Genomic DNA, 16,424 nt, shown 5'->3' on the forward strand with positions numbered 1-16,424 from the left:
AGCAGATCTACTAATTAGTGTTCGTAACTTGGAATTGCACTTGCTTTGTAGCGCCCTTGTGAACGTGAGCCCAATAGCCCACGGGTACGCTAGTAATGAATAAACTTCTAAATATTTAGAAAAGTAATATAAAAATTTGTCCTTCTTTTAAATACTAATGTTACTGTTTACATGTAAGTTCTGAAGAGTTAAACAATATTTAAAAACTATATTAAAATTTACGTTGATTGTAGAGGGTGACAAATTTGTACTTCTGATCCAAAGTTGTAATTTAAATACTGTGTAAGACAGTTATATATATATAAAATTATAGCAGTTTAAAATAAAAAAAAAACAATTTTCTATTTTGTCAAAGTTATTGACATGGCAGATGCAGAACTAAAATATCCAAGTTACGAAAATAACACTAAGAAGCTTAAATTAACTTGAATGGTTCAGTGCTTTCATCATTAAGATCGAAAGGCTGATTCGTTTGGTTTGTTTTGAGTTTCGCGCAAAGCTACACGAGGGCTATCTGCGCTAGCTGTTCTTATTTTAACAGTGTAAGACTAGTAGAGGGAAGGCAGCTATTCATAACCACCCAACACCAACTCTTGGGCTACTCTTCTACGAACGAATAGTGGGGTTCACCGTCACATTATAACCCATTCAAGGCTGAAAGGGCGAGCATGTTTGATGTTAAGGGGATTCGAACCCGCGACCCTCGAATGGTTGAAATAGACAAAATACGACGAGTGAACTATTCGGTTTATCTTGAATATGAACTCGTGTGTGTGTATGTGGTTTTAATATCAAAGCCACATCGAACTATTTTCTATCAGTGTTGTGTCTACCGAGAGGAATCGAACCCCCTTATTTTAGTGTTATAAATCTGTTATAACACTAACATATATACCGCTGTATCACCGGAAGACGCGAACATTTGCAAAACTCTTTTTATATTCTCAACCAGATCTTCAGTTGTACCTTTATAAAATGGTGCAGTGATATGACGTTCATGTTAAAATGATAATATATTAATTTATATTAAAATATATAAATACTTATGTTTAAATGTGCTTCCGATCTTACAAGAAGATATAAAAAAAATTATCTGAAATTTCTTACTGAGAAAGAAACTGTCTTTATGTTACACCACACAACTTCTACTGAAAGTATAAATCTGTTATGAATAGCTGCCTTCCCTCTACTAGTCTTACACTGTTAAATTAGGGACGGCGAGCGCAGATAACCCCAAAGTAGATTTGCACGAAATTAAAACCACACCGAAAAGTTTTGCAAATAACCAACGAAATTAACATTTATAAATGAACTTTAAATATATCGTTTATATATATCCTTTAAATATATCCTTCCATTAAAACAGATGTCGTGATTCACCTTCATAACTGCAATAATACTGCTGAAAATAAATTCTACTTTTTTAAAACATTTACCTGTTTACATATGTTTAAGAAAGGGGATTATAATATTAGGCTAAACTGTATCAAATCGATTTACCAAGTTTTTGAGTAGCTCTTAAATAGACTTCACGGTCTTATACGGGCAGATCATAAATTAATAAGGCCCGGCATGGCCTAGCGCGTAAGGCGTGCGACTCGTAATCCGCGGGTTCGCGCCCGCGTCGCGCTAAACATGCTCGCCCTCCCAGCCGTGGGGGTGTATAATGTTACGGTCATTCCCACTATTCGTTGGTAAAAAAGTAGCCCAAGAGTTGGCGGTGGGTGGTGATGACTAGCTGCCTTCCCTCTAGTCTTACACTGCTAAATTAGGGACGGCTAGCACAGATAGCCCTCGAGTAGCTTTGTGCGAAATTTCCAAACAAACATAAATTAATAATTTAAACGGTTGAATGGTGTTTACAAAGTTTGATGTTTTTTCGTCGATAAAAGTTTCTTGTCTCTACTATATTTGAAAATTTCATGAAACAGAAGAATCTGATTAAGGAGCTGCGAAAGATCCATTTGTTTTACAAATGAACATTAAATGAAACAAAGACAGTTCTTAATCTGTAGTAATTTCAGTCACTTACATTTCTGTTACATTTTCATTACATAAACATAGAAAAAATATTATAAACTCAAGAGATTAAACTTTTAAATGTTTGAGTTCATGCAGGCATGGCATAGTAGTAATAGTGCACGGACTAGGAATTCTTAGATTCATGGTTCGCATCTCGTTTTCACGAGAGCGAGCTTTCTGCACTTAGAAGCTGTGAGCGTGCATTGATTTGCACCAGAACACGTAAATAAGTGGACCTGCTGATTACCAATCGTAATTCGTTGAAGAAATTAAATTTGCTCATAGCGACCCTGTGAACAAGAGTATCCCAAGAAGTGGTGGTGAGTATTGTTGACTAATTGCTTTTTATGTAGTCTTCCAGCTCAAAATCAGGAACAGCTATGCATATATAATGCTTATATACTTTGTGCAAAAAATATTTCTCTGAAAGAATATAGTGTTTAACGTTTATCACCGAATGTAGAAATTCTCACTTTTGTGTTGGTGTGGTAATACTTTCTACGTTCTTTAAAATTAATGATTATGGATTTTTTGTTCACCATTTAGAGATATTGAATAAAAGCAAAATACGACATTCCCTTGTCACATGAACTAATTTTAACCTGGAAGACAAATATGCGTGCAGTGAGGTGACTATTATTGTAATAAAAAATTCAGAGAAACTAAAGCCTCCTCGGCTTATATGAATATTTATAATAAAATAAGGTTTTGCAAAATTTAAAAGAAGAAGGGAATATTGGTCCTTAACGGCTGTCCTTACAAATTTACACATTAGAAAAATTGAAATTTAAACCACCTTTTAGTATTGTGAAAATTATGACCCCATCCTTCAACTCTTCACTACTGATGACAAATGATTTCATGACCAGTTTCACTGTCATAAAAATTAGCTTATCTTAACCGAAACCTAGCTTGTATTCTTCAAGCCCAAACTTGTATCATCTTATTCTATTATATTCTTAATATAGTACAAAGAAATTGGAGTCGTTTATCCAGTAGATCATTCAGATAATATTATAAATCTTAATAAGTTCTCCTCTTATCATTTCATTAAGAGAAAATAAGTTAACACATCTTAATTAGTCCTATAAAAGTACCCTCCCATGCTTGGAATTCATCCAAATAACTGTTTTCTGATTTATTTTAAATAAACCAAAATTCCTTCACAGATAAGGAGGCCAAAACTGCACAGAGTTTCCCAAGTTAAGCTTAACCGGTCATTTGTATAGAGAAATAACTGCTCCTTTTGACTTCTAATTAACATGTCTATAAATGCACCATAAAATTCTATTAGCGTTATTTCTAGCGCTTGACCCCTACTTCGATGGCTTGAGCGATTTATCCATCATCATTGTAAGATTATTTTCCTATTTAACGCTATTTAATTAATTCCTATTTATAATAAACAACAATACAGATCATAATAATCCAATGTGCAAAATAATCCACTTAAGATAATCAAAGATAATTTGTCAAACATTTGATAAACTTGCCAACTGATTCAGGCTATTGTGCAATACCTCATAATCCTTAATACAGATGTAAACACCCTGGAATTTAATACCATTTTCAAACTTTAATTACTTACTAATTATGCTCACATCAATACCATTAATATAAACAATAAATTAAGAAAGACCCATGTATTGATTCCCTGTGGTAAACTGATAACAATAGTATTAAAAATCCAGTTTGACTGGACTCCATATTTCGCTTTATCTTTTCCAATACAATTAACTAGTCAAACTTTCCCAATCCATACTTAGGTTATTTTCTTAGTTTATTTTAGCGTAACATCTTAGCAAACTAAAAATCAACTTTCCAAAAAATACAAAAAATCCATAAATCAAGATTTATCGATTGTGAATCTAAGATTTCATTTATGATCTCATATCTCATTAAAATGAACACCTTTTATCAGTCTTTTGGACTTTTTCCAACCACAGAAGTAAGACTAATTCGCTTATAAACATCGTTACATAAAGGTGTAACATAAGAAACTGTCCAATCCTCAGGTATCTACTCACTCTCTATTGAACTAAATAAAGCGAAAGAAAGAGGCTTGCATATCTGCCCTATGACCTTATTTGAAGACTTCAGGGAAGAGCTTGTCTGGCTCTAGAGTGTTATACATTTTTAATCTTTAATATTTTTGCCTATCACCAATAGCTTAATATCTACATAATTTTCAGAAGAATATTCAAGGACAGAAATATTGCTAACATCTTCTCTTGTAAAAACAGAAGAGAACGTTTAACAGGTCTGCCATCACCTTTCCACTTCTGGTCATTTCACTGACTTCAATAAATCTTCCTCTGTCATTATTCTATGCCACATAAATACAGTTAAGGGGTCTAAAATTTAAGTTTCTCATAATTATTACATCACACTTCTTACTTTTAAGGACCTTATCTCATTATAGTTTCTCATTGACCTCATTGTTACTTTGCAGGACCAAATTTCATTTACACAACATCATCTCGCGCGTCAAATAGTTTCCCAACATCAACTCGTGAGCTTTGCTGTTGTTCAGTCTACCCTCAAGCCTAGTTTCATCAGGATAATGACGTGTCAATAGTTACTTAAGCAATTTAAGATCGACATAAGAGTGATAAAATATCGGAATAAACATGTAATACTTTTTATTACAGAACTGTAACACAAATATTACTTATTTTTAACTACTCTTCTTTTAGCCGTAATCAACTCGATACTTTGAAGTCTATCGTTTGAGTTGAAGCTCAACGGAAAATTTAGATCAAAGTTGAAAAAAAAAACATTCTCTGCCATTAATTCTGAGAATACGTTCTTCCAACAGTTGCACTTCTGCATAGAATAATTAGTCCTAAGTTATATGAAGTGGTTTCATGGAAACTAACTCTATTAACTGCGGGCTAATGACGCGAATTTTTATAACACGTTGAAGCTTATCTGTCGTGATGAAAGACTGCTGATTCAGCTATTTACAATTCTCGCTTACTACATCTATTGATAATCTAAATATTAGTTCATGATATCTACCAGAAAGATTTAGAAGCTCAGTTTTATTTTAATCACGATGTTAAAAGCTGCATAGAGTATATATAGTTTTACCGTAACACTATTTGAGTAATTTAGAAACAATTATAAACGTTAATAAAGAAATGGTTTAGTTGCCTATTGTCTAGTAAACTCATAATTTAAATTTTTTAAACATTTAAAAAGTTTCAATGCTTTTGAGAATATGCGTTTATATCCTGATTCAGGATAAACCGTTCTAACGATCCATTTATCATCGTTTATGGTTTAATATCTCTTGTTATAATCATACAAGATCCTATTACGGAGTGTTTGTTGAAAATTATTTTTATTGTTCTAATTATGCTTGAGCATAGGCCTAATTTCTTTACTGCAGCTGCAAATTTGTCCTTTGTATGAAGGGTCGAGGACCCTTAATGATTTCTAAGAAACATTTTTACGAGTACGTGACAGATCGCATGACGCCAGTTACATCTGCGGCACATCTTTGTGCGTTTGTTTGTTTTTTGAATTTCGCGCAAAGCTACTCGAGGGCTATCTGTGCTATCCGTCCCTAATTAAGGAGTGTAAGACTAGAGGGAAGGGAGCTAGTCATCACGACCCACCGCCAAATCTTGGGCTACTCTTTTACCAACGAATAGTGAGATTGACCGTCATATTATAACACCCCCGCAGATGAAATGGCGAGCATGTTTGGTGCGACGGTGATTCAAAGCCGCGACCCTCGAATTACGAGTCGAAGGCCTCAACCCACCTGGCCATGCCGGGCCACATCTTTGTTAACACACTGTACATTCTTAAGTATAAGACTCTTTGAGGTGCACCAACTGAGCTAGGGGAAGAGACGGATACTTTTCCCCGTTATGGAGCAGCAAAGCTTTGAGGCTTCTGGATGAGCTATCAATGAAGAGGCGCCACTCGTTCGGGTTACAGGTAATTCCAATTACCTCGCCCAGACCGGATACATTGTGGCAGAAACAGAGCCCATCTTGACGAGTGAAGAAGCTTGAACAATGTCGGTGACGCTTCCTCTGACTTGCGACTTGCACACTTTCATCTAATAAATTCCATACCATGAGCCTAGATGTCAAAATATTGACATTCGACTTTGTTAGACCAAGATCTCACCAGCTGCACCTCTGATATTGTAATCTGGATCTTCAATGTCTACCTTCTCTTCTGATTTGCTGCTCTCTTCTGAGGATGGCTGCTTTCTCTCTGGCGGAGTGGGTACAGGGAGCTCAGGGCAGTGTGGCACTGGGGCGATGGATGATGGAAGGTCCGGAGACATGATAGCAGATGTATTCTTGCCAGCCCGATGTTTGGAAGGGTTCTTCGTGCAGAAGTAGTAATTGCTTGAGTGGTCAATGGGTTCACGCCAAATTCTTGGAATAGCGAACTTCATAGCTCTCTTTTCTCCTCTGGGCCATCCTTCAAAAGAGCAAAATAAAAATGTTATTATGAAGAATAAATTTATCTCATCCACAACTAATGTGTAAGAAGTTCATGCATAGTATTTTATATATGACATTTTTTCTATACTGTTGGAAATAAAAAAAATATTTAAATTTTAAAAGCTCTAAAATTTGTATAATATAAAATCTTACTATTCAAGCAAGCAAAAATTGTCCGCCTTACCTTCTAGAGTTTTTTGCAGTGCTTGCAGGTAAAATGAGGTACCCAGGGTTTGTCTTGATTCCATGACAGGCATGCCGAAATATGCATTGTAGGCTTCACACATTTTAGCAGATGCTGTCACAGAGTACTTTTTCGCTTTTGTCTTGATACATTGGCCACATACATAGCAGAAAGTGTCTTGAGAATGCTTGCAGCTTCTTGATGCTATCTCTATTAAAATCAGATAGGTCTGTGTGTTCACTTAGGCAGCTAGAACTAAACTGAAGTAGTGAGTGGTGAGCATCTGCATATATATATATATATATATTACTATGGAAAATTCTAGAAAATTCTCGTAAGTTCAACAACATTCTAGAAAATTCTCTATCAGTTACATAGCACTGAATTTACTTGGAATGTTCTGAAAAGTGGGTAAATTTAAAAATTTCATTACCCAGGTCACAAGAGCAAAGTTTGAAGAGAAAAATAGGTCTTTTCCATTTACTTTAGGCATAAGCAATTGAGAAATAACACTTTCTGCCCAGGAACAAGAAAAAGTAAAAATTTTGTTACATAGTGTAATTCATAATGAAATATCGATAAAGAAACTTTAAGAATGGAAATTATGGAATTTCTTGTTGAGCTACTAGATGAGCTAAAATTCATATATTTAAAAACTATACTACAATAGCAATGAATTGCGAACCATGAACTTCCAGTCAAGGCGCAATACATATGGGTCACGCTTGAGACACTTTTTGTGTGTGTTGTGTGGGTGTTTTTTTATAGTAAAGCCACATTGGGCTATCTGTTGAGCCCAACGAGAGGAATTGAACCCTTGATTTTAGTGTTGTAAGGCCGTAGACTTTCGCTCTGTACTAGCCGGGGGCCACTTTTTTTGAGAATATGCAACGTTTTGAACCTTTTTCAAAAAGGTTTCGTCAAAGAATTACAATAAAAACTTGCATATTATTTCTTTTGTTAACGTTTCTTATACACATAACTTTAATAATGTTGTCAAGTTCAGAATTCAGGATATATTGGTTTTCTGTAACAGTACGTATGCACAAGTAAAACATTTGAATTATATTTATAACTGGCGAAGGTAATTCTAAAATAAAAATGATTATCTTATTGACTTTAATATCAGTTATCATTTAAACAACGTCGTCTCTCGTGTCTGATAGCTACCCAACATTAACTCGTGCGTTTTAATTATCAAAAAATAAACTACTACATCTATTGAAGTCAGAGTAAAGGAAGAACTATCTTGCTCTAAGGTTGGCTTCTGTCAAATCATGGGGGACCCATTTTCCAAGTTTTGACATTTTTCCAAGCTGTTGCAGATGACAGTGAACTGTTGAATGGGTTAAATTAAGTTTCTATGCTAGTTCTTCAACTGTTACAGCATAATCTTCATCAAGTGCAGCCAGCAGCAAGTCATCATTAAACTCAACAGGACAACCTGAACGTGGCACATCACTTAAGATGTAATCACCTAATCTTAACTTCTGAAACCACCTTCGACACTTTCTTATGTTGAAAGACTGAACAATAAACACATTCAATGTTTCATGTAGTTTCTGCTGCACTATTGCCTTTTCTAAACTCATAAAGCATAATATGCCTAATGTGCTTCTCAGACACATCCATATTCATAAGGGTTTATTTGATTAATGATTTGAAAAAGTGTAGTTGGGTTAGTTTCTTTTAATTGTCTGAACATGTTTATATATGTCTTACTACAAAGACAGAAATAATGATGCACTTTCTATATTAAATTTTCGGACATCACTTATATGATGACCTGATAGTATATCCCAATAACACATGACCTTTCTTGAACTTAAACTTCGTAATTAAATAATTTTTGGAATACTAAATCTATTTCTTATATCTGCTACTGTGCAGCTATATAATGTGAAGAACTGAATAGTGGCAACTGACATTTTATCTTCACTTCATCTATCCAGTCTATAGGTTTTTATTATAACAAAGCACCTTCACACCAACAGTATGTTTTTCAGAAATGTCATTAGTAAGTTAAATCAAATAAGAGTATTTTGTGTTAGCGTAGCATACTGATTCTCATCTTCTAATAAGACTTGCATAGTACCTTTCTACAGAGAGTCAGAAACAACTAGATTAGATATTAAGATACATATCTAAAGTTATCAGCTATACACATGTTGATGACAATGGAAATAAGTGAACACTTCGTAACACTAATAGTTTGAAATTAAGTGGATCCGAATAAAAATTTACGACAAATCATATACTTGACAAAATACAAATAAAACAATACAAATTACGAAACGTATTCATCATAAGTTCAATTGCGATAAATTATTTTACTTTAAGATCAAATACTACATAGACGTTTGTTTGTTTGTTTGTTTGTTGTATTTCGCGCAAAGCTACACGAGGGCTATCTGCTCTAGCCGTCCCTAATTTAGCAGTGTAAGACAAAAGGGAAGGCAGCTAGTCATCACCATCCACCACCAACTCTTTAGCTACTCTTTTACCAACGAATAGTGGGATTGGCTGTCAGTTTATAACGTCCCCACGGCTAAAAGGGAGAGAATGTTTGATACGACGGAGTTTCGAACCCACGAGTTATATGATAGGGCTATGAAAATTACAACAAATTATGTTCTTGACAAAATACAAAAACAATGAAAATTACGAAATGTATTCATAATAAAATCAAGTTCAATTGCAACAAACTATTTACTTTAAGATCAACACTACGTAGATGTAAGGTGAAAGACTACAAATTGTTTAAGTTATATTTTTATTCATGTTAAACTTTACTTCAATAAAAGATCAATGAACATTTTTAATACGTTTGAAAAAGTTAATTGTTACTTTTAATTTGACATGGATTATATATCGCTCCGAATCACACTTCAATGAGAAAGTTAAAAAAAAAACGTATAGAAACTAAAACATCAAGCGAGATCTGGTTTCACTTACCACGTAACGACTTACCACATGCTTTTCTGAGGTTTGTTATGTGGCTGTTCTGATGTACTGAATTCATTACAACTTGTGCAATGCACGACACGAACTGGGTATTCACTGGCGTACAAGTTTTTTTTTTTAGTTTAGGCACTTCCGGCGTAGGAGATGACTTATAAAAGGTGGTCACAGAACGAGTGAGAAAGACAAAATCTTGATCGTAGCAGTTAGGTTGAAGTTAGACAAATAAAGAGGAAAGAGATATGACTAAATACATCTTAACAACTTATTTTATATTCTGTCTCGTAACGACGTTATCTGGTGGACTTCCACTTCAAGTAAGCAATGATTTGATTAATTAAAAGCATATACTTATAAAGATTTGGTGAGGACTTGAAATCTTATTTTAAAGCAGCTTTAAACTTAACCTTTTCCATATTTTCGCACAATGTTTGGTTTAGTTTGAATTTCGCGAAAGCTAAACGAGAGCTATCTGTGCTAGCTGTCCCTAATTAGCAGTGTAAGACTAGAACGTGGACAGCTAGTCATCACTACCCATCGCCAACTCTTGGGCTATTCTTTTACCAACGAGTAGTGGGATTAATCGTAAAATTATAACGCCTATTCGGTTGAAACGGCGAGCATGTTTGATGTGATGGGAATTCGAACCCGGGACCCTCAGATTACGAGTAGAGTACCTTAACCACCTGGCCATGCCGGTTTCCGTAAAATGTTCAGTTTCGTTTTAGTTTTAATTAACATCGATATTAATTTGAACAAACTTTGTTTTCTATAGCACAGAATTACATTTGAGAACGCATTAAACTTAATGTAGGTGCATAAAATTTTAACGAAATGAAGGAAAGAAACGTAATTTGGTGAAAACGTGGGTGCTTGTCAATTTTTAATCATATCAAAAAAACATCACTTGTCGTAAAACTATATATACGTATCCTTATTCTATGAAAAAGAAAAAAAGTAATTTAATTTCTTGTAGAAGCTTTTCAAAAATTAGAGTAATAATATTTGAGTTTTATTTGTGGACAGAAGATAGATGCCATTTAATCATAGTGTCTTCTATTCTAATGATCGACAACTATAATTCTCTACTGTTTTGTGTTCCTCGCTGTCTGCGCCATGTTTGCTAATTCAAGTTTCGTATCTTTTCTTTATTTTCTAATTTTATTGACGTAATCGTTAACCTCTGTCAACCAGATCTACATGTATGTTCAAAGTGGCCCATCATCTGTTTCCTACCTATGGAAAGCTATTTTAATTATATATATAATTATTTTTTTACATCCCAGTGCTTCCTCGTTAGCATTTCGTTCTATGTAGTTGATATTTATCAATCTTTGTGTAACCTCACAACTTAAATGCACCTAATTATCTGTCTTTTACGGTTCACAAGGTCCATGTTTTTACTTTATGCAATCTGATTGATGATAAGTAATATTTTAGCTGTCTCTTCTTCAATTATACTTTTAATATTTCACGTGAATAATTATTTAAGACTAAAGAAACTTGGTTTTGTTGTTTCTGTTTTTTACTTCATCCTTTTTTTCCCACCTTGCCGTCGCTACTGATATTCATACTTAAATAAGTATAGCTCAATACTTTAACTCTATAATCCTAAGAACCAATATCCCCTCTAACGTGCTTGAAATTCTTCTAAAACCACTTTGCTGTTTCGATACTTTATTTTAAATATCATGTTTAATTTCTTTTGGGATAATTTTTAATTTAGCGCAAAGCTATTCGAGGGCTATCTGCGCTAGCCGTCACTAATTTAGCAGTGTAAGTCTAGAGGGAAGGCACCTAGTCATTAACACCCGTCGCTAACTCTTGGGCTACTAATTTATCAACGAATAGTGGGATTGACGGTAACATTATAACGCTCCCACGGCTGAAAGGGCGAGCATGCTTAGTGTGACGGGGGTTCGAGCCCACGATCCTCGGATTACGAGTCGAGTGCCTTAATCATCTGGCCATCCTGTGCCAAAAATAAAAGAACCCATGGATATCACGACTGTGGTGAATTACCTTAGCAAACTTATTTTTGTTTTCACTTCTGTTTATACAGTTTGGTTTTGTTCCCGGGAAATGTTTCCCGGTTATTTAAATATAAACATGTTTAAAACACGTGTAATTTCAGGGACCAAAATATTAGAAACACCTACTTATAAACTAGAACAACTTTTTATTCATGTTTAAACAAAGTTGATGTTTTCATGTTAGAAAACTAAAAATGCCACAGGTCTACTAAAACAGATATACAATAAACCGTATGAGAATCGTTTGTCGCGATAATTTGTAAGAAGAATGATTTATGAAATTGAACGAAATGTTTATTTTTGGAGTCAATCGGTAGGTGTCTCAGTAACGAAAACGATAAAACAAATCAAAGGCCACAGTGAACTAAAGCTACACTACACTGTTGTGAAATTAAAACTTCAGATGATAAAGTGTGGTTGGAAGAGAAAGTCATAAGAAGAGGATAAGAGACAGATATAGTAATGTGTTTACAAGACATTCAACTGTGTTTAGAGTGGTGGATAACTTTAATCAAAAGCTGATATATGACTTGTGAAAGATCTGGTGGCTCATATAAATGTTCATGATTTTATTAATGAATGTTAGACCAATTTACTTGACCACATGTACCTTTAATGTTTTACCCAAATAGAGTTAGATATGGTCATTTACATTGGTCTTACTCTTCCTTGATCTCTAATCCATTGAAAAGCTATGGTGATTTAGAACGACCTATCAGAAGTCACAGTCCGTTACCTGGACTTTAGACGATACAGATGGAGGAATGATCAAACAGTGATACAGATACATTCCAGGTATTAGTTGAGTCAAGAACTACGGCAATCCAACACGTTAGGGTTTCTGATATTCTGGACAATAGGTGTAAATCCAGTTATATAATGTTTGATACAAATCCTTAAATACTAACATAAATAGATGAACGAGCTAACTACAGACTTACCGTAAGTAAATACACTCAAGTTTGAACGAACCTAAATTTATTCTGGAAGCATACATTACACTCGCAAATCACGAGTGAGGTTAATACTTAATGAAGCAGGGCAGCAATGCGCTTATACATTATGTAGGAAAGATAAGCAATCCTGGCCTACGGGATTTCAGCTCGTTCCTCTTTTCTTACGTCACGATATTAATAGGGCTAATAATCATAGTTACTAAGCGGTTTGGAATCGTGATTCTCTTTGGAGTTCGACCCACGATTATACAAAAAAACAAAACAAAACTGTATTAAATAGTCTTTAACTTGTTCTTGGAGAGAAAGTAACGGTTTCGTATAAAATAAGACTAAATGAAAACGTAATTACTCTCTAGACTGTAGTTACAAATTGTTTCTTGACTGAGTGAGATTGTAAAATAGCTTTTGGGTGAGAGATTATGAAATGTTTGTCATAGTAACTAAGTATGTACTGAATGCTTGGGCGTACTAAACGTTTTTTCACTGATAAACTTCCGTTAAATTGAGTGAGAATATTACACGTCTCTTGATTTATTGAATAAACTAAGCAACGCTTGACTGAACGAGGTTATGAAACTCTCATTGAATGGGAATACAGACCGTTTCATGACTGAGATAGCATGAATATGTAACCTATAGGTTAAGGTTACTTCATGCAGAACGCTAGTTCTCCGTTATTTTATGTTTGGTGAAAGTTTTAAATCGGATCACTGAAGTTGTATTATGAGGCAGATGGTGAGAGATGTGTTTTGTTGTCTTACTATTCTTTAGAGTTTTGCCTTCTGCGTTATAGATGGAACAACAATAAACATATCTGTGGAATAAGAGTAGGATTCTTCATTTTTTTGTTATCAATTAAGATTTTTTTAATAGAATTCATTTTGGTACTTGTGCAAGTATGTCAAGTTTGGTTCCACTAGTTTCTATTGGTAGTTAGTTTGAGTTCTGTTCAGTGTTTATGAGATTGTTATTTAAATATTGACATTCAAGTTTCCATTTTTAACTACTAACATTAGTGTTTTTTTTAAACAGTTAAATTCCCCGTGTAGGTTTGTGAAAACAAGAACAAATCTTACTCTTTTCATGAAGTGTTTTAACTCGTTTGTAAATGTTGGTACGAAGACACTTTTAATAACAACAACGATTTTTAGTGGGGAACGGTACGACAAAATACAATGTCGTATTCTAATTTAGAGACTTTTCACTTCTTATCCTTGAACCTCATAACGCCTTGGGGACATTCTGGACAAGTTTTACCTCCTCCCCTGTAGATATTCTAAAAACATAAGGTAGTGGGCTATGAAATGGATATAACAACACTTCACAGGATACCTTGAGCTCGCCTGTTTCGTCCTGCTAGCCCAAATTTATTGGACTTGTTAGCAGAAAAACATATTAACAAACGCATGGGCTAATTTAGGATGAATAATAGATGTTGATGCAATCAGAAATGTTATTAATTTTTCAAAGATATTTTCAGAAACAGATTTCATATCAAAGAATTTTTTTTGCAGGAAACTGTTAACGAATCTATAATAATGGAACAATAACTAACTAATATTTTGCTCTATGTAATATTGTAAGAAAGATATAAGCAACCCAGTGGCACAGCGGTATGTCTGCGGACTCACACCGATAGAAACCGGGTTTTGTTTGTTTTTTGAATTTCGCACAAAGCTACTCGAGGGCTATCTGTGCTAACCGTCCCTAATTTAGCAGTGTAAGACTAGAGGGAAGGAGCTAATCATCACCCCCCACCGCCAACTCTTGGGCTACTCTTTTACCAACGAATAGTGGGATTGACCGTAACTTTATAACGCCCCCACGGCTGAAAGGGCGAGCATGTTTGGCGTGACGGGGATGCGAATTCGCGACCCTCAGATTACGAGTCGCACGCCTTAACACGCTTGGCCATGCCGGGCCGAAACCGGGTTTTGATACTCGTGGTGGGCAGATCACGGATAGCCCATTGTGTAACTTTGTGTTTAATTCCAAACAAACAAAAAAGAAGTATATAAATCAAATTTGATGCAAACGATACCTCAAACCTTGAATTTCCCTTTATAAAATATACATTATAATATTAATTAAACCTTGAATTTGAAAAGCCATATACAGTTCTTTAATCATTTTTAAAAGGTTTATATTTGAAGTTTCCTGAAAATATTACGATATTTTTATTACAGGATAAAGAAGACCAAAAAACGAATAATCATGAAAATAAACATCATTTATTAAACTTTCAATATATGAGAGAAGGAGCAAATATCGGAACTCCTTTGAAAAGCAATCCTGATGCAGTTGGCAAAGCTGGATTTAGCAGACTTCACAAAAGAAATTTTGACGAAATAGATCGGGCTGGATTTAACGATTTTCATAAACGAAGCTTAGACGAAACTGATCGTGATGGAGCTGAGAGATTCGTTAAACGCTCAACTTCCTACGTAAGCAATTGGACTGAAGATGGAGAATTGGGTAAAAACCGTTTTCACAAGGCTGACAGTCTTAGACTGAGTAAACGAAACTTCGACGAGATTAATCGAAGTGGATTTGGAAAGCTCATATCATACATTTATAGACAAACATGAGCCTGCCTATCGTTACTTATCACAATATATCAGTATTATTTATGTGTTAAACATTGTGGATTCGCCAGGATATACGTATAACATCTACACAACGGCCTGGCCATTCTTTGCTGTGATTATCATATTTTGTCATGCAAGAGATTAAGGAAAGTGTATTTGCTATTTAATACAATTTTTAATACGCAAACGTAGTTTCATAATAATAATTTTTGCTTTAATATTATTATATGAATGAGATTATTCATAATCACCATTTCATAATTTAATTAGATTCGTTTTATGGTCTACAGAGATTGTTATAAACTTAAACGAAACATATTTAAAAAGCCTTGTTATCACGTGATGTGTGTGTGTATACACATATTTATTTTTATTAGTACGCAGTCTATCATTACTCGACCTATTTTAGTATCGGTAAAGTAATCTTTATTGGACTTTGTAACCATTATAAGAGAGCAAAAATATTTAGCGTACACTGTTGTGAAGCTCATAAGTTTTTAAATAGTTTAAAGTTTGTTTTATTTGAGTTTAAAACAAATTTCAATTTTAATTGATCTTGATTATTTATTACAATATAAAATAGATTACAGCCTGCATATTACCTGAATAGTAATTACATCAGCGGTAATGTAAACCTGTTTCTCCTTATAAGTTAGGGGAAACAGATTAGCAACCTATTTAGGATGAGTTATGAAATATATAGAAGTACTCATATTGAGGAGCAGGTTCGTTAAAATATTGCCGATTTGTGGATAACTTCAACTGAAAAATTGGGCAAAATTGTATTAGTTAAAGAAGTTTAATCGAAATTGATTTTGATATGATATGATAAGGTTTTTAATTCAAAATTTCCAACTATCGAGTTTCAAAACACTAATAGTTTTCTTTTATAAATATCAACAAAATGGAACTGATCAAATACAAAGGAAATGGTTTTCGTTTGAATTGTGAGTGTGATTTTTGTATTAAATTATATGCTGTTTGTATTATGGGTTTATAAAACGCAATATATATTATTTTATTATGTGACTTCATTAATCTAAGGTTTCGTGTAATTTTATTTAAACTATTGAAAGAACTGAAATTTTGAAAATAAAAGTATTGAAAGCAAAAAATGTAAACGCGTCGCTTATTTAATTACGGATTTCTTAATGTTTTATTTTTCTTTACTATTAAAACAGTCTAGAACTCTTTTCTGTCCATATAAA

At 34.0% G+C, this 16,424-nt stretch overlaps 2 protein-coding genes across 3 annotated transcripts in view; one reads left to right on the forward strand and one right to left on the reverse strand.

Annotated features, from left to right (window-relative positions):
* The window catches only part of LOC143223010 (uncharacterized), a 26,470-nt gene extending 16,706 nt beyond the window's left edge, over window positions 1-9,764 (reverse strand). The window contains exons 1-3 of one of the 2 annotated variants that reach the window (XM_076450355.1): window positions 9,634-9,708; window positions 6,679-6,938; window positions 1,733-6,471 (exon numbers count right to left, since the gene is read on the reverse strand). In XM_076450355.1, coding sequence (XP_076306470.1) covers window positions 6,152-6,471; window positions 6,679-6,781 — 423 coding nt within the window. In that variant the 5' untranslated portion in view covers window positions 6,782-6,938; window positions 9,634-9,708 and the 3' untranslated portion in view covers window positions 1,733-6,151. Of the gene's footprint in view, window positions 1-1,732; window positions 6,472-6,678; window positions 6,939-9,633 lie in introns of those variants that run through there. The other variant, XR_013012611.1, reaches the window with a different exon arrangement.
* A 54-nt stretch (window positions 9,765-9,818) lies between these two features.
* LOC143223009 (uncharacterized) lies at window positions 9,819-16,424 on the forward strand. The gene is made up of 2 exons (XM_076450354.1): window positions 9,819-9,956; window positions 14,815-16,424. The coding sequence occupies exons 1-2, from the start codon at window positions 9,882-9,884 to the stop codon at window positions 15,214-15,216; spliced, it is 477 nt and encodes a 158-aa protein (XP_076306469.1). The 5' UTR covers window positions 9,819-9,881; the 3' UTR covers window positions 15,217-16,424.

Source organism: Tachypleus tridentatus, chromosome 8 (genome assembly GCF_004210375.1).
Source record: "Tachypleus tridentatus isolate NWPU-2018 chromosome 8, ASM421037v1, whole genome shotgun sequence".
NCBI lineage: Eukaryota > Metazoa > Arthropoda > Merostomata > Xiphosura > Limulidae > Tachypleus > Tachypleus tridentatus.

Bases quoted from the DNA above. Each gene is read 5' to 3' on its own strand.
- LOC143223009 (XM_076450354.1), top strand. From the start codon at position 9,882: ATGACTAAATACATCTTAACAACTTATTTTATATTCTGTCTCGTAACG. The intron at 9,957-14,814 runs GTAAGCAATGAT...TTTTTATTACAG, and splicing joins CTGGTGGACTTCCACTTCAA to GATAAAGAAGACCAAAAAAC.